Here is an 18,456-nt window from a genome sequence, read left to right as displayed (position 1 = left end):
CATAAAGTACAAAGTAGATGAGGAAAACTAGGATTCTGCGTGGACAACGCGTGGAATGGTGCGCTGTGATTGGTTAAGCGGATTTATTGCATTCTGCAGGGAAGGAGGACTGGCGTTTATCGATTTTGGAAAAAAAGGGAGAAAAGACGACATAATAACGTGGCATATATTGGATTTTGTGTACAATTAAGAATTTCGTTTTTAATACTGACCTGATATAATACGGATTTTGGGGGTAACTCGTTTTTTTATGTCGTTTATCACGTTTTGGAACCAAACTCTTCATATCTTCACAATACTTCCATAATATTTGTTTTCCTACTATGGAAGTCAAATGGTTACATTAGCTGTATGCTAACCATCATTCATCAAAATATCTTCTTTTGTGTTCATCAGAAAAAATAAACTCATTCTGTCATCATGTTGTTCTAACCCTGTATTTTTATTTTTGGGTGAACTATCCCTTAAGTAAGTTAAAGGTTAGTTAGAAAAAGTGCATGAATGTGTTTATGATTCACAACTAATATGATTGTAAAGAAGAAACAGTTTTTTACGTCTATGTTGACATCAGGATCTTGGCAGCTAAGTGCATTTCTTGCTTCCGCTAAAGCAATCAGCACAAACGCAGTCATAGACACTCTTGATTCAGGACCATGCAGACCTCCCTGTACACAAATACATACAATAATATTTTACTTTAGAAAACCGAAATCGTTTCACTTATTTCTCACACTCCTTTTTTCTTACCGTCATGCTGGTGGTGTAGACAGGATTATCCTCTTTAAATGATCCATCTGGCTGCTGTTTGTTCTTCAGTAAGTACAGCAAAGGCCCACACAGATGCTTCTTATTGACCGAAATGAACGAATTTGCCATGGAGAAAACCTTTACAACGTATGCAGTGATCCTGAGAGAGAAAAAATATCAAAACATAAATAAGAAATCCTTGATATGAAGCAGCAATCCGTTCTGTGTTGATATAAATACCATGTGCTGGTGCCTTCATTGCGATAGGGTGGGTATGAATCATCCGCCTTCTGATAATTAAGTTGGTTTTCATAACCTGACATAAATTGAGGGACATTTTAGAAAAATTACAGCAAGGCATCCAAATGACAGGAAACTAGTGTATCATATACTCTTGATCCACGTATCACCTCTCTGTATGTATTTAATAGCTTCTTCTCGGCGATGCATTCCCACACTGTCCCACCCTGAACTGCGGTCCAAGTAGTGAGCGGCAATGAGCGGCAGAGTGATGCTGGCCAGGTTCTGCTCCACACAACCACCGGGCATCCGGATCAGTGCCGCCAGAGAGTCTTCGTTTATGGAGTTATCAATGCTGTCTGCCAGCACATCACCTAGATCAAAGACAAAAACAGTTGCTATACACTGTAAAAAGTGAAAGTTGGATCTACTAAAAATTACTTCAAAATGGTAACACTTAAAAATTTAAGCTTTTTCACTTAGTGAAAATTTTTTAGTTGAAAATATATTTTTTACCAATTTAAGTCATTTAAGTAACTTTCACTATTTACAGTGGAAAATATATGGAAAACAGTTTAAATGGACAGCTGATGACGTGAGCTTATGTTGCATTCAGAATTCATTTTACCATCGAAATGAAAGAATGTTCAACAAATGTCAAACCTCTGACGTTGACAAACGTCTGTGGAAGAGATCTCGGTACAACAGAGTTTAGCTCCACCGCATCCACTCGTATCATCTGTCGTCCACCTGAATAGATGAAGTAAATATTTAAACAAACAAAATAATATATATTGTACTATACAAGACTCACCACTTAAAGGTTCACCGAGTACCTTGACAGAAATTAAATATAACATATATAACTATATTATCAGTGGTATAAATTAACTGTATTGTTTTTATTACCTTAGAATGAGCCGTTCTTATCTACATACATTGCGGGATTTACATGGAAGTCGCTGTCATGTTTCTACAGTAGACCTTAACGGACAAACTGCTTTATAGAACACGTTTTGTAACTACTTTGTCTTAGACCAATCAATCGCAAAGGCAATGCTGGTAGATCGAACATTAGTTAACTGTGTATGCTGCTCCACGAACTCCGAAAAACAGCGCAAAATTGGCAATACAGTCTTAAGCCCTATTCGGACGGGATTAGTTTTAATATCTTTTGAAAACGTAGTTCATTTTGTGTTTTGGCCAACGTGATCTGCCGTAAGGTCTTATTAACGCCCGTATATTGTATTTCCTGAGTCCCATTCATTCAGACATGAATGTTTTTTTTTCCCATATGATGAAATAAAATAATTAAATCAAGAAGAGCTGAATATCAAACACTGTAAAGACTGGCCACTGTAATATCAGTAACTTTAGGGTAAGAAACTCTGTTCAAACTTGTCCGGAATGGTAATGTTAATTAATAAAGATAATATAAATTATTATTAATCATGATTTCTTCATTTCTTTGGGTTTATTATAAGCAGACAGTTATATAAAACACGTAGGCTAACGTAACTTTAGTAGGATTTGTATAAGTTCTTTTGATTGTTAAAATGAAATTAATAAATTACATGTTCTGTAATAATTTCACATTTAAAGCAAAATATTAAACATTACAAACACGCGTATCCAGAGCACATGCTCTTCTGCAACGCCCAAATCCATGAAACAGACACTCCCATCTCTGGAATAGCCTGCATCATTTTAATCCCATCCGAATCTTTACATAAAATCACAGATGTCCTGGGGGACATGTTGAAACTCAAACGTCGTTTTGAAAACGAATCCCATCCGAATATTGCGTATAGAATTGTGAAACACGCAAGTCTTTTTGAGTTCATGCACCTTTCTTCTTAAATCTTTTTTTTACATCTTATGCCTGCCCACTGCAGCTCAGTCGTCTTACTTCCGAAATTCACCAGCATGTGCTTTCTTGCCTTCATGCAGGAGCTGAACCACGCGCACGGTGTGTGTGTGTGCGTGCGCGAGCGAGAGGCAGCGTAGCGCTGATTAATATGCTTCTGATACTGTTGTCATATCCTTTCTAGTTTGTTTCACTAAACTGCATCTCTACGCTTTTTTAACTCCTCAAAAATAATTTAGAAATTGTGACAGCCCTGAATTCAATGTAGAAGTATACGCACTGTAACATGCATTTAAAATGTTATTAACATTAAAGTGTTATAAAAAAATGTAATTGTGTTTTTTAGCAGGTAGATCTTGCCGGGTTTAGCATTTCAAAAGTAGATCCCCCCACAAAAAAGTCCGGGCACCCCTGTCTTAGACGATGACATGTTTGTCATGTGGGGGCTACCGTAGCTTCACTATGCGTTTCAAATGGGAGGGGCAAGCTGTGGACTGAGCTGTTTGTTGCAATATACAACACTCTCACCACTAGATGCCACTAAAAATCTACACAGTGGACCTTTAAAGTTAAATGAGTAATTTCTGCACGATAACTCGTCAATTAAGAGAAAACGCTTCCCTGCCAATGATGAGCAATCTGTATTTCCACTATTATTTACCTGGTGGCGTTATTACCCAACTTATAAAACTTATAAAAGCAACCCCTTAGGGCAAACAGTAAGAACTCCGTAAATCTGATTTCTGTGAAATGTCCTTCACAAAAATGGAATTATCTCAGATTTTTGCTTGTATTTTTGAAGAAACCTACCCATATTTGAGAGGTGATAAAAAGAGAACAAATAAAGGTAGGATGAAGCCTTTTTTTGTTTTTGTTTTTTTATAAAGCGAAAATTTCATTTGATATATTGTATGTTTACCAGTATATATTTAAAGAGCACCAATTATGCTAATAAATTGGCACGTTAGCACGTAAATGCAGTATCCCATAGTACATACATGTTATTAAAACTTGAACTAATGCATTGTGAGTCTTATAAATTGCTTACATACCTCACCGATTTCCCACTGTCTGAAAAACGCTCGGTTTAGTTCCTGTCTCCGCCTCCCAAAATGTCTAGTGTAATCGGATTGGTCAGATGACTACTCAACTGTTATTGGTCAGCTGGGTTCGTCGTGTGTTTGAAAGGTTACGCCCCTGACTACGCGTGGGTTGACACCGGTTCTGACTGAGTGTCACAGCCTCAGAGGCAACGTAAACAAGCGTTATATTTCTCTATAAACGATGGTGTCTGTACTGCCTTACCACTTCGAGCTCGATCCAGAGAGTTCAGAAGGCCGTTACGATATAAACGATCTCCGTCAATGAATGCGATTGGATTTAACTTTTTTAGGTGTCCTTAGCTCTGCCAGAATGCTAAACGAAGACGAAAATGTGTTGCAAAGACATCCAAAAGGTAATTATAACGTACTACATAACTATATGGAAACACCAAATGTAGCACATAGAAAGTATTTGTTGAAATGATTATAAAACGATTTCACTTGGTAATTTCTACATTATTTTACTCTAGTAAAATTTATTATAAAAGACTGCTTACATACTCTATTACTGTGCAAACTATATGGAAACACCAAATGTAGCACATATAAAGTATTTGTTGAAATGATTATAAAATGATTTCACTTGGTAATTTCTACATTATTTTACTATAGTAAAATGTATTATAAAATACTGTTTACATACTCTATTACTGTGCAAACTATATGGAAACACCAAATGTAGCACATAGAAAGTATTTGTTGAAATGATTATAAAACGATTTCACTTGGTAATTTCTACATTATTTTACTATAGTAAACTTCATTATAAAATACTGCTTACATACTATTTTACTGTGCTATGTTTTTACTTATTAGGTTTTAAGGAGAATGCAACAGGTTCCAGGGCCTCTTACCTGCGTGATTCATCATCCAGGTTTTGCACAAATTGTCTAAATCCACACAGAACATTTATTGTACCGACTATAAGCCTTTGAGGCGCAGGACTAGAGTAAGTTTTATTACATTTTTAAACCAATAACACTAAAGTATTATTATAGTAACAAAGTACCCAAAAGAACAAAAGATGTAACTTTAAAGAAAATATAGTAGTCAGTCAAAAGTTTATTTATTACAAATATATATTTAAATGTTAAACAATATACAAATAAACATACTTTAGTAACCATATTTTGCTCTTCTTTCAAAAAATTGTTCAATTCACTTCTTACAGCTATCTATTCAGATAAATGGCATATCAAAGCTTTGTCAGCTGGTGCTATTTAAGACGACACTATAAGGTTATCATCCTGTCGTGTGTTGTTCTCCAGATATGCTTGGAGCTTCCTGATCGGAATGTTGGCTTCCGACGACCCCTGCACTGAAGATGGCATGCAATCACGTCCTCCTTTCAAGGTCTCTCAAACTGTGATGCCAGGTCCATTGGAATCGGGGTCTCCTTCAGCTTATCTTCAAATACCTCATCAAACACAAGCCTGACCACATCATCCACATAACTGTACAAATATTGCAGTCAATAAATCTTTTGTTTTGATAATTTATTTCCCTGCTTCATACATTAAGTTTTTAATTATGAATGTATTTGAAATAAAACATTACTGCTTACAGTATGTCACTTGTGTGTTTTGGGAACATAGCCTTGTACTTTCCCTCTCCTGCTTTTGTTATGGCTTGGTGACATTGTAATGGATGGCTGCAAGGTACAACCTGTAAAAATATAAATAAGCAATACATTTATTTTAAAAGTAAATACTACTGTACTTTATTTAACACAGTTACTAAAATACTTAAATACCTGCACAGCATTCCAATAAATGGGAAAGTCACATTTTTTGCTGCAAATCTGAAATCTCAGGCTACGGACGGCAAAGGCATCCACTGATGATGGTGATTAAAACATTGTGAAACGATGCTACTGCCTGGGTTCCTATGATTATGCAGAGAAAAAAACTTTGTCATCATCAGTTATACATTTAAGACTGGTAGTGGTTTCACTAGCTAAATACATCATATGTGTTACACACCTTTGCTCCTCATATGCCAGTCTGACTCCTTGTACTGTGTGTAATGATGTTGCATGTTTGCATACAGTGTAGAAGGATGTGTCCAGCTGCGAATCTAGGATATAGACAAATAAAACAAACATGTATTCAGTCAAAAAGACATATTATAACAATAGAGTACAACGATTATAAATCGTTAGACTATTCATTAAAACGTTAATGTATTACATGGCCCAACATTAGCAACACACATTACGTGTTTACTTCGTTTCAAAATCTAAGAAAGCTTCAAGTAAAAACAACAGTAAAATACATATCACGTTAAACAAATCATCTGTACTTCGAGTTTCTTGAGTTTGATCATGAGAACAAACTTTACCGGTAACAGTTTAGCTGGAACAGCTTAGCAAGTTTGTAAACATGTCTAAATAAACATCGATAAAAACGATAGTCTGCATAATTCAACACACACGTGTGTAAATATGGTACGTTGTTTATGAAATACATTATTACAACACAAAACAATTAGCTTGCAAGCTTAGCTCTACACATAGATATATATCAGCTCTACAAGCACATAATGTTAAGCTCCGGTTACAGGTAACGTAACTTACAGTAAAGGCAAATAATAAACATGAATACTTACAGCCTGTGATGCAGAAGTGCACGGTAATCCAACTTTCAGGAGGAGACGTCGCGCAGCTTCGGTTCATGAGAAGCAGTTATTGTGAAAACTCCGTGAACCACTTCTGACTGGATTTTTCCGGAACCGTATTAAACATGATGTCCTCTGTGTTAGTCCATAAAGTGCTATTTTGCCCTTGCATCTAAAGCAGAAAGTATACTAGGGACGTCCGCGTATGCGCGCCGTCCGCATGACGTCATTTTCGTCATCAGGAGGGTCCGCGGCCGGCCGCGCGGACCGTCCGCGTGCAGCCCAAAATTTGAGACCGCGCGGACAGTGCGCGTACAGTCCGCGTACAACAGCGCATGCGCGTGAAATTATTTAGACAGGACACTCCACTATAAACAATTATACAAAGGAAATAGACAGCATTTGCACACACACTATCGTTTTTCTTCTTTAACTTTTACTTCTTCCAAGAACAGAAAGCTGTGGAGCATGTTTGTTTGATTCCTGTTCTTTGTTGTCTTGTTGTTTGTTCTAAACTGTGTTTGCAATGTTGGATCAGTTACTTTTCTTCACCTATCCTAATGTTTTAATTTACTGTAATTGTCTCCAAAACAGTGCTGCCCTGACAGCCTGTTAGACTAATAATTTGAATAAGAAGTCATTTATATTGCGTATAGTGTCGAACGCGGCCCTCCGCGTGTAGCCGCGGGGACTATACTCGGAAAGCTGCGCGGATGCGTGCGCGCGCGAGCCGGACGCGGACGCGGAAAAAAAGTATACCCGGGCCTTAGAGAGACAGCGTCTACTCGAGAGATTTAATCGCTTAAACAATGAAACAATTGCAAACAGGGTCAAAGCAGGGACTCCCAACCTCCGCCATTTTAGCTCTCTTCTGACTCAGCGCTCTCCTCCCCCGTCTTTGAGGGCGTACCCAAGCCAAGCAGAGAGGGCTGAACTATGATAATGTTGGTCTTATCTACGTCACCAATCCCAGGAAGTAAACTGTTGCCTACAATCCGAGTGTTTTTTGTAGTCCTCGAACGTTAGAGACGATAACTCGCGTCATCGTTTTCTTTGAGGTATGTACTTTTTGAATATCGTTAGCATGTACTAATACACACTTACACACAAAAGGATGTTTAAAAACGTGTATCTCATAATAGGTGCTCTTTAAAGAAGATTTTCAACTTTTGTAAAAATAACAAAAAATGCTGGCAACTTTTTTTTTTTAAATAACACTGGTGGGGAAAGAGTTGACAATAAAAACCATGCACACTAAATCACATACTACACATGAAAATATAAAGAGTTTGGTTCCAAAACGCAATAAATCCATTTTGACAAATTTCGGTAAAAACGTGTTTTCTATACAAAGAAAGTGACAAGATGAAAACCACTATTTTCTGTTACAAACGTTCACATAGCATCTTTAGGTTATAAAAACGTAAAAAATTCAAATCCATAACTTGATTTTCAAAGATTTATTATAAAAACGAATTATTTTTTTCACAAAATGCAATAAATCCAAGACAAGTTTTTATTCAAAATGCTATAAATCTATTGAATCAATCGCCTATATAAATGTGCATTCACTTTGCCATGTTATATTCATTTAGTTGACTAGTTCTACACACTAATTAAAAATATAAACATTAATGTCATTAATCAAAACACTTACTTTGTCATATTAAGAACACTGTCATTGCTGCGGTTATACTTGACGTCGCCGCTTAACGTTTTTCACAGCGATCAATTTTCGTTGACTTTGAGTAAAATAATGTAAAGTTTTTCCTAAGATCCCCGGGGGTCAATGTGTTATCATGACAGAAACTTGATGCTGTCGGCCCGGGCAAACAAGCACCCGTCTCCCGAGTGCCTTTTGCGTAAATTATTAGATGTTGATGGCTTACATTTCTTTCCCGTCACAGAAAACCACCACAGGTTTATCAATGCTATTAAAGTATCATTTTGTTTTTGTTTGTTTGGTGATCACGAAGTACATAGTAGATGAGGAAAACTAGGACTCGAACTCGCCGGCGAACTGTTGTATAAAAGCCTACGGCCTCGTGCCTCTGGCCTAATCACAGCCGTGATGATATAGAGCTATATCACACGACTCAGAGCGCGATATAGCTTTTATACAATAGTTATTGTATAAAACAGCCGCCGTTGTTTGTTTACATTGCGTGAATGGTGCGCTGTAATCTGTGGAGTGGATTTATCACATTCTGTGGAAAAGGAGGAGTGGCGTTTATTGCATTTTGGGAAAAAAGGGAGAAAAGATGACAGAATAATAAGGCGGATATTGGATTTTGCGTAAAATTAAGAATTTACTTTTTAATACTGACGTGATATAATACTGATTCTGGCAGTAACTCATTTTTTTCAAAAATGGCGTTTATTGAGTTTTGGAACCAAACTCTTTATAAAACACAGAAAATAAAAAAATAATGCTTTGCTATAATTTTTGTTTTTTACTGGTTTTGTAAAAACTCACCTTGATCTCCTTTCTCAGAGGGGTCCAACACAAAGCTTCTCACTTTCAATGTTTGAATGCCCTCAACCTAAAATCCAACAAACCACACAATTATTAGAATCGTGCCAGAAATAATAGATTGTATTATTTAAAGTATGTGAGTAAGACAAAGCAGCTTTCAGACTCTATTTACCACTACATGTAGATTCTTCCTTATTGCATCCTGCCCCATTAAGTCTGATGCAATGGCTGTGAGCTGCAGGGGAAGCTCTCCAATTTTAAGAGGGATGATGGTGTATGAAACTAAAACAGAAGAACTGCCCTGTACTGAAACTTTCTGCCTGTGAGGTCCACTGAACGCCACGCTACACATGTCCTCGGTTTTATCCAGGATCACTGTTACCTGCACACAGAGACATTGTTTAGGATGAGGGCATCTTCAAAAACTGCCAAAAAGGCCTAAAAAAGGTGAACCACTATCATTTTAGTGTTTATTAAGCATAGTTGCAAAGTTTTATATTATTATGTTGTTGCAATAGTTGTGTGTTGTATAAGTAGGCGGGCCTATGTTGTTGTTGTTCAGGATACATCAGGACAGATGCCTTGTGGTCATGTTTATTACACAGTTCACAAACTGCATTGGATCGTGTTTACACTAGTATTGTATTGTATTTGGCTCTGTGCACAAATCTTCACCAGGTGTCATGACGCCCATACTGTAGATATGTTCACACAGGAGTATGGTCATTGAAGGTGTTAACTAACCTCCAGTTTTGAGTTCTTGTAGTTGTGAATCACAGCTTTAATTTCCACATGTTCATTTCTGGACACTGAATGAGGCAACCTCAGGTCAATGAAGAATGGCTTCCACGCTTTGACGTTATAGGGTTCAGCTACACAAAAACCTGCAAGATATGGTTCCAGGTGGTTTTTTTTTTTACATACATAGCGTTTAACAACACTAAGCGGAAAGTCATAACATTTGTCCAATGGCATTGATAAATGCTCCTCCACAGTAAGGGGGTGTGTACAACAAAGCGCCTAAACACTACTGAAAATGCCAGCCGGATACCAACTGTGGACATTTGCCAAGTACTTTGGTTGCACTTCTGTTTTGTTTATCAGTCGTTGAACGATGCACTGGTTGGTTGTTGTGATATTTGGTCCGCCCCCCTCCACTGAGCTGAGCGTATATATATATGCATATAATTACGGAAGAGGATTAGGGCCACTGGTGAAAAAAATACCTGAACTCCGACTCCAATCCCAGAACTCTGACCTCAATCTCAGAATCCCGACTTCAATCTCAGAATTCTGACTTTATTCTCAGAATTCTGACTTTAATCTCAGAACTCTGACTTTAATTTCAGAATTCTGACTTTAATCTCAGAATTCTGACTTTAAACCACTGATCTATATAAATGACTGGATTGCGCATAGAACGCTTGACGTAACTGCGTGAGGTGAAGCCAGCGCAGAGTTCGAGCCGCCATCTTGGTATACCCAACCGGCAGAGAGCCTCATTGACTTCCATTCAAAATCATGATCAAAATTTACCCCCTTTACAGCTTATCAGTTACACAAGGTTAATTTTTATGATATGTGTACGTTAATTATTTGTTAATTCTGATGTTATTTGCAATGTTTATGTTTTAATCGGGCAGGATAATGGATTTACAAAAAACCGTTAATATGAGTGTGTCTGTTGCATTTGTTAATGACACGAGTATAAATAAAGTTTTGTTTGACATTCAGCTACACTGTGACGGTCAGCGTTATTTATCTAAATAAGTTTAGGTAACTTGTAAGTTTAGATAACATAATTGCAAAACTAGCAAATCATTGCATGCACATACGGTACAAAGTATGATTATTTATTTAGAATTCAGAATGAGCACGTTTATTGTCATTAATACTAAATATGCTGCGGTCTGTCTGCTGATCTGATACTGTAATGAAGATGAATGTATAATAACTGATTAAAACGCAAAATGTACAACTTTCAGTAAATACCTATTTACATGCTTTGGACGTTTGTGTTGTAATAATGTACAGGGTAACTTCACATATAAAAACGAAGACGAGTAAAGTGATGTTTTATCATTAAAATCTGATAACGTCCATTGATTTAATAGAACGTTTGGGCATACCAACATGGCGGCGCGGTGGCTTCACAAGTGTGACGTCATGCGCAATCCAGTCATTTATATAGATCAGTGCTTTAAACTCAGAATTCTGACTTTAAACTCAGAATTCTGACTTTAAACTCAGAATTCTGAGATTAAAGTCAGAATTTTGAGTTTAAAGTCAGAATTCAATTTTTTTTCACCAGTGGCCCTAATCCTCTTCCGTATTACATTTAATGTAAAATCATGATGCGGTAATGATAATTTTTGATAATGATAATCTAAAAAATTTAAATAATTCTATAGGAAATATTTTTTAAATCCTCTAAAAATAATGGTTATAGTAAGTTCATAGTAATGGTTAAAGACCATAATCTTATATGTGCAAAAAAAATTGGCTTCAAGGGCTTTTAAAAAAAATCTGATGCTGGACACCTTTTAAGTCTGGATTTTGTGAGAATCACCAATTTGCGTAATTATCAAAAATGAACCAACACACGATTTTAGAACATTTCAGCGTGATACCTTTTACCATTTGGTCATAAGGCTACCTTAGACAAATTGAGCTGTTTACCGTGTCTGCGCGGTTCGCGACTTGTGCCAGGGCTAGCATCGCTAATCATAGCTTACATCAACTTTTACTAGCAGTGATTTTTAAATGGATTTTTCCAAATAGCATGCCAAACTTTACCTGTTGACTGTCGAGTAGAAACTTTACAACTGAGGCACCAGTGGGAAGCCCAACCTGTGTGAAATATTCTCCCAAAAACACTCTGGTCTTGTTTTTTTTTCTTCAGAGGCCTTTCTCTTCTTGTCATACAATTCGTAGAACACTTTTTCTATTGCGACCCTCAGACATTTTGAAAAAACACGGTCGGAAACCGTAACTCACCACACATATACACCTAAAAGTGCGCATTGCGCAGAAAGGGATGAGCACTTACGACGGCCTACGTAAACATATTACCAAAATGACTTACAACTAGGAGGACCAATAGTCTTGATTATCCATCCAGAAAAAGAAAATCCTCCGCAATACGTTAAGAAAGCAAGACTGATATACAGTTGGAGGTGTTTACCTGTTTTAGGTGAAGCACTGATGGCCAGAAAGCCCCACTCAGTGATACTGTCAGGAAGAACAGTATCCACCGAATATACAGCCAACCTGTGATAAACACACACATAAACTTCAGTCCCTGCTGGAAATACCAGCAAGACCAGCATATGTTGTATTTTGGTGCTGGTATGCTGGTGACCACCAGCTAAACGAGCATGGACATGATGCCGGTCTGTTCTGTTTTTTCAGGAGGGATAATAAATGTTGCTGGTGATTTGCTGTGTAATTTGAAAGTGAAATCTCCCCTAACAAACAAAATTTAAAACAGTGCCACGCATAAGATTAATGTTTGCTATTTTGTTGAATGCATGAGAAAATCATTATATTCTTCTTATATTGAATAGGTTAAGCTTTAGCCTCTAAACGTGTGTGTTTGTGTGAACTGCATAAGGTCACACTGGGGTTTCCCATATACCTTGCAAGGCATGCTGGGATAGAGTGTCATTTGTGAGTTTATTTATTCAGAATGACTAGTGTGGCTTAAACACTGATGACATTTTAGAATGACTCAAAAGTAAAAACCTTACCCGTCAGTACTGCCGGGCTTGGGTTCGACAGGCAGTCTGATATCAGTCCATAGCCATGACTCATAGAACTTTGTGCGGACGTAAATGGCATCTATGTCAACATCATCTTCGTCAAACTCATCTTCTTCCTCTTCAGTGTTTGTACTTTGTTCCCTAATGGGGTTGAGACCATACCGACCCTCCATGACAATAGGTTCCTCATATCCAGATCGTCCAGCTTCTCCACGAAAACGAGGCAGTTCAGCCACCACAGCCGGCATACCCATGCCCAAAGAATAATGAATCATAGGGACTCTTTCCAACTCAAAACCTGAACAGATAAGGCAAAGTTGATATGAACATTGCTTCATCTTGATTTAATTAATAAGGTGAGGAACAGTGCTAATGGTACTAAGAACAAGAAGTTTAGTGTGGCAGGACTTACGATGCCATGAAGATATATGAGATGATCTGCTGGGTATGGGTGGAGGAGTTGTGGTGGGTGGAGGAGTTGTGGTGGGTGGAAGGGTGGTTGGTGGAGGCCTGGTAATGTCTATCAGTGGCTCCCCCCTGTATTCCGTGCAACAGTGAAGGAAAGCCAATACACAGCTCCAGTCCTCCGTGATGTACTGGATACGGCGATAACATGAGTATGGCATGGGAATGTCCCTCATACCATCCACGCAACACCTCTGCAGAAACGTATCAGGGTATTCCTTCTCTACACAAAGGGATCACATGGGTAAGAGCATTTCAAATGACTGGACCGATTACTTTTTTACTCTTTAACCCCATTTAGCACACATTTCAAGGATTTTTACAATAAGTATTAACAGCAACACTTAGAAAAAACTAGAATGAAGTTGTATAACTCAACATAATAGTTAATTAATTAATGAGTAACTAAACCCTAAATCTACTTTTTTTAGGGCTTTATTAGTGCTGTTCGTTGATTTTGTTTCAAGGCTACAATATAGGGTGTAAAAACGTCTGAGTGCTGCCCTCTTCAGGTTGAACGGTGGCTACTGCAGTTGAATTTTCCTATTGTATGTTGTGGTATCACGTGACGTAAGCGGTACGACCCTACATAAGCAGGTTCAAGCTCACCACACCCTTGTTACGATCTCACCACACTCTTGGTACGATCTCAGTTCGTCCCCTCTTTCTCTGTTGGGGTCTGCCCATTTTTCTTGCATTTTTAAAATATTGCCAGTGGGTGGAGTCAGGCTCTGACCAGGGGTTTAGTAACGCTTTAATTAACAAAACATTCATTTATGCACTATCATCCAACAATAAAATATGCAGTACTGTGAAAAAGTCTAAGGCCACTATGCAACCATTAGGTTTATTTCTTATTTATTTTCTTTTTTAATATTTCCTGTATTTTCTGTTTCGTCTTCAGTGTTGGGGGTAACGCATTACAAGTAACGTGCATTACGTAATAATATTACTTCTCTGAAGTAACGAGTAAAGTATGCATTACTTTATAAATGTACACAATAATATTTGAGTTATTTTTAAAAAAAAAAGTAATGCAACTTACTTTTTTAGTTTAATTAATTCGATAAAAAATTATGTATTGAATTAAACTAAACATAGTCACATTATGCACTCCATGCGTTACACGCCTGTGTGGGAACAGTTTGAGTCAGAAACTGAGATGGTAGAAATTTTGAATGCAGAACTGTACAGTCATAAAAACACCTGCAAGGCCTGAAAGAAATCAAGCCTCAGCCAAGAAAACGTAATGCAAAAGTAATTTAAAAGTAACGAAGCATTACTAATTAATGCAATTAGTTACTTTTTTGGGAGTAACTTAATATTGTAATGCATTACTTTTAAAAGTAACTTTCCCCAACACTGTTTGTCTTAATCAAAAGAGCTTAAAAAAATATAGCTGTCATTAAACTTTGCTAAAACAAAGTTTGTGGTGGCCTAAGATTTTTGCACAATACTGAATGATTTAAATTAGGGTACATTAACCGTAATTAATAGGACTGGGTATCGATTCAGATGTTCCGGATCGATTCGATTTTGATTCATAAGCTATCGGATCGATTCGGTTTTGATTCTCTGTTCGATTCCGATTCTCGACCCGATTTTTATACTCGATTCTCGATTCAACTCAATGAATATAGCTTTAATACAAATAACATAAGTTTACAAGTGAGTAATTAATAAAAAGAAATTAAGAGCCACCAACCTGTATATTTCACTTTTTTTATTTTAGGACTTGGGTACATTAAAGGGACACTTCACCCATTTGCATTAATCTTTGTATAGTTTGAACCCCAGACATGCTTTTGAATGGTCGTGCATCATTTCCTCAGTTTCCACTGAGACAGGAGAAATACAGATTCCAATGTTGCACTTCCTTCTTTCAATGATGTAAAAATCATCATTTTGCATCATTGAAAGAAGGAAGTGCTATATTTTTGTTGAGGGAGTGAGACTACAAACACCCCTTTTCTCTGCCAAATAGGCACCAAATTCGAAATGTATGCTACATTTCGACTACAAATATGACACACTTTCAATAAAGATTAATGTTTCTACGGGTGAAATGCTCCTTTAAAACAGAACCCATCTCTAATTTTCAAATGCATACAATTATGTTAAATACAATACAATTTTGATGCAAGATGAAATAATTTTTTTTGCCCAGCCCTAGTAATTAATTATGTTGTATAGATTATTCTCTGTAAATTAAAAGTGTATATGATCTTATAGGGCTTATTGTGAAGTGTTACACAATTAAAGTTATATATTGTATATTCAGTGTTATTAACAGTAGCTTTAACTTCTACATCAGTTGCACAGACTCACCCATCTGCTGTTTAAGCTGTAGTTTAGCAGCAGAACGTCTTTTCCTGGATTTGTGTGAGCAATGATCTGTACAAAATAACGAAAAATCACTTGAAAACTTCCATACGACAGCTTTGTGTGATGAACAAACCATATAATTTACTGATAACCTTCATCTGTGACTGTGAAATCTACTGTATACCTGAGCAATTACAGGATCATGTCTTAGCATACTTGTCTTTAAAATACACTGCAAAAAATGACTTTTTTACTTCATATTTTTGTCTTGTTTTCAGTAAAAATATCTAAAAATTCAGCAAAGCGACCTTAGAAAATAAGTCTAGTTTTTAGACAAAAACTATACAATTTAAGTGAATTTGTGCTTTAAACAAGCAAAATTATCTGCCAGTGGGGTTAATTTATTTTGCTTAAATGAAGTGTTTAAGAAAAAAAGAAAACTTATTTTTAGGTTTTTTTTCTCACCCCATTGGCAGATATTTTTGCTTGTATAGTTTTTGTCTATAAACTAGACTTATTTTCTCAGGTCATTTTGCTCATCAAGAAAATACATCTTCATTTAAGAATTTTTAGAAATTTCTACTAAAAACAAGACAAAAATACTAAGTAAGAAAGTCATTTTCTGCAGTATAAAGTACATTGTACAAGTAAATCAACATTGACCGCATTTAACCGCAGCTTCATGGTGTCTTTAAACACTGTAAGCAAACAATCTAAACCATACAGGTGCCCTTTGGATTTAAACAAAAAACCTCTTTTGGAATATGCCCTCGCTTACACTGCAAAAAATGATTTTCAAGAAAAAAATTCTTAGTATTTTTGTCTTGTTTTCAGTAAAAATTTCAAAAAATTCTTAAATTAAGGTGCTTTTTCTTGATGAGCAAAACGATCCAAGAAAATAAGTCTAGTTTTTAAACCAAAAATATAACATTTTAGTGATTTTGTGCATAAAACAATAAAAAAATCTGCCAATGGTAAGCTAATTTTTCTTGAATTTTTCTTGCATTTAGTGTTTAAGAAAATTGTTCAAGATTTTTTTGCTTACCCCATTGGCAATTTTTTTTTTTTTTTGCTTGTTTTATGAACAAAATCACTTAAATTTTATATTTTTGGTCTAAAAACTAGACTTATTTTCTTGGGTCATTTTGCTCATCAAGAAAAAGCATCTTAATTTAAGAATTTTTAAATATTTTTATGGAAAACAAGACAAAAATACTAAGAATTTTTTTCTTGAAAATCATTTTTTGCATTGTATGCATTGATTTCTCCTTAAAGCATTATTATCTAAATTAAATTTATGTGCATTTGCTAAGCGACTCTGTGTGCTTTCTGGCTTAAATCAAGAGAGAGCCCATACCCAAATCTATAAACATATCTAGAGTCTCTGTGCCAAGAGCATTCGGTTACTTTCATAATCTCATTGCATCCAAGCTCATTTTTTTTGTATTTGTTTCAACTTGTCTAACAATTCAGAAAAAAATGACCATGCTTGCTACTAAAATATTGATCATATAGTATTTATACATATAGCTGTGTTTGTGTTAAGCACCTTTTCTGGCTTCAGAGGAGACACCAGTGCTGGAATGAAACATTAATCCTGCATCAGCAAACACGCTCATACTTTCCCTTCCTCCTCCTGCGGTGCAGCCCATATCAGCCTCACCTACCACATCCCACACCTGAATGTATCGAGATGGAAAGACATCTTAGCACTTCCTTAACCAAAAAGTGCACTCATTGCATTTAAGAGATTTTCGAATGAATAGCATCCCACACTTTCTTCTGCGTCAGACGGTTTTTGCTCAACAGAAAAATGGCATTGTCCACTGCAACCATGCTGACCTTCGCTCCTGGATCACCAGCAACTTGGAACTGAAATTGGCCGCCAGGTGAAACATCTCCTTGCGCCGGTCCAACACGGAGCTGACAGAGCCACAGACCCCATTAATTCAACATGAAGTATTGCACAAACCATACATGAGAAACTACTTATATGACTAAATAGACTCACCGAACCTACGCATCGGTCCTCCACGTCCACAAAGACCGAGTCTGACACCACTTCTGCCCTCACGTTTTGCCATGGCAATACATAGTACCCCACAAACCGAAAAGCGGGAAGCATTTCGGTAGTAACCAGGAGAGGAATGTTTGTGACGTCCTGGCCTTGGACATTCATTCTGGCAGCTTGGATTATTTTTCCTTTATTTAACACCTATAAATTGAGCATAATTGACACTGAGGTTACAGAATTTCAGATACTTGAGATTGAGTTTTTGCTCAAAATGCCGTGTTTTTGAAGAAACCTACCCATATTTGAGAGGTCATAAAAAGAGAACTAATGAAGGTAGGATGAAACTTTTGTTTGTTTGAAGGCTGAAGGGCTGGTTATACTCGCGCTTTGGTCCGCAACGCAAGCCTCCGTGGATCGCGCGCGCGTCTCACCGTTGCACTATTTTTTTAACCACCAGGCGGCGACGCGAGCAATAAAGTCAAAAACAAACACAAAGAAGAGGATAGAAGAAGTCGTCCGCTGGAACAACCCTACTGCCTTTAACATTAGAGTTTGATATATATAAATATGAGAACATGAATAAAACAACAATCTTTTAAATATGTCTTTATTAAACATTATCCTTTCATTAACGTTTTTACTAAACAAACAGTACAGACATCTTAAGGTTTATATTTTATTCCTCATCCAGTGGTTCATTCAATACAAATATAAGCCAAACATTCTGAATCATGTAAAATAATTCGTGTTTTAAACTGCAAAGTTTCCATACTTTACTTCCAGAGTGTCAGATAAATATATACATTGTTTTGCTTGGATTTCTCAAAGAGATACGTCACAAG

At 36.6% G+C, this 18,456-nt stretch overlaps 1 protein-coding gene and 2 long non-coding RNA genes across 4 annotated transcripts in view; 1 reads left to right on the top strand and 2 right to left on the bottom strand.

Annotated features, from left to right (window-relative positions):
- LOC129453751 (venom factor) overlaps window positions 1-18,456 on the bottom strand; it is a 41,295-nt gene that overhangs the window by 10,818 nt on the left and 12,021 nt on the right. Inside the window, exons 15-29 of the mRNA XM_073861863.1 lie at window positions 17,612-17,815; window positions 17,377-17,523; window positions 17,150-17,279; window positions 15,604-15,669; window positions 13,223-13,498; window positions 12,799-13,108; window positions 12,234-12,319; window positions 9,794-9,933; window positions 9,222-9,431; window positions 9,050-9,116; window positions 1,651-1,737; window positions 1,158-1,361; window positions 988-1,063; window positions 748-907; window positions 555-665 (exon numbers count right to left, since the gene is read on the bottom strand). Of these exons, the coding sequence (XP_073717964.1) occupies window positions 555-665; window positions 748-907; window positions 988-1,063; window positions 1,158-1,361; window positions 1,651-1,737; window positions 9,050-9,116; window positions 9,222-9,431; window positions 9,794-9,933; window positions 12,234-12,319; window positions 12,799-13,108; window positions 13,223-13,498; window positions 15,604-15,669; window positions 17,150-17,279; window positions 17,377-17,523; window positions 17,612-17,815 (2,274 nt within the window). The remainder of the gene's footprint in view (window positions 1-554; window positions 666-747; window positions 908-987; window positions 1,064-1,157; window positions 1,362-1,650; window positions 1,738-9,049; window positions 9,117-9,221; window positions 9,432-9,793; window positions 9,934-12,233; window positions 12,320-12,798; window positions 13,109-13,222; window positions 13,499-15,603; window positions 15,670-17,149; window positions 17,280-17,376; window positions 17,524-17,611; window positions 17,816-18,456) is intronic.
- Window positions 3,781-5,348, top strand: LOC141359432 (uncharacterized). The gene is made up of 3 exons (XR_012365864.1): window positions 3,781-4,310; window positions 4,774-4,906; window positions 5,226-5,348. It is a non-coding gene; the product is annotated as an uncharacterized lncRNA (long non-coding RNA).
- LOC141359431 (uncharacterized) lies at window positions 5,002-6,752 on the bottom strand. Of its 2 annotated transcripts, XR_012365863.1 has the most exons (4): window positions 6,565-6,752; window positions 5,940-6,033; window positions 5,711-5,842; window positions 5,002-5,622 (listed from the first exon to the last, which is right to left on the bottom strand). It is a non-coding gene; the product is annotated as an uncharacterized lncRNA (long non-coding RNA). The 2 variants fall into 2 exon arrangements; XR_012365862.1 differs by lacking the exon at window positions 6,565-6,752 and having other exon boundaries at window positions 5,940-6,335.

Source organism: Misgurnus anguillicaudatus, chromosome 23 (genome assembly GCF_027580225.2).
Source record: "Misgurnus anguillicaudatus chromosome 23, ASM2758022v2, whole genome shotgun sequence".
Lineage (NCBI taxonomy): Eukaryota > Metazoa > Chordata > Actinopteri > Cypriniformes > Cobitidae > Misgurnus > Misgurnus anguillicaudatus.
This window is presented reverse-complemented; position numbering and strand designations above follow the sequence as displayed.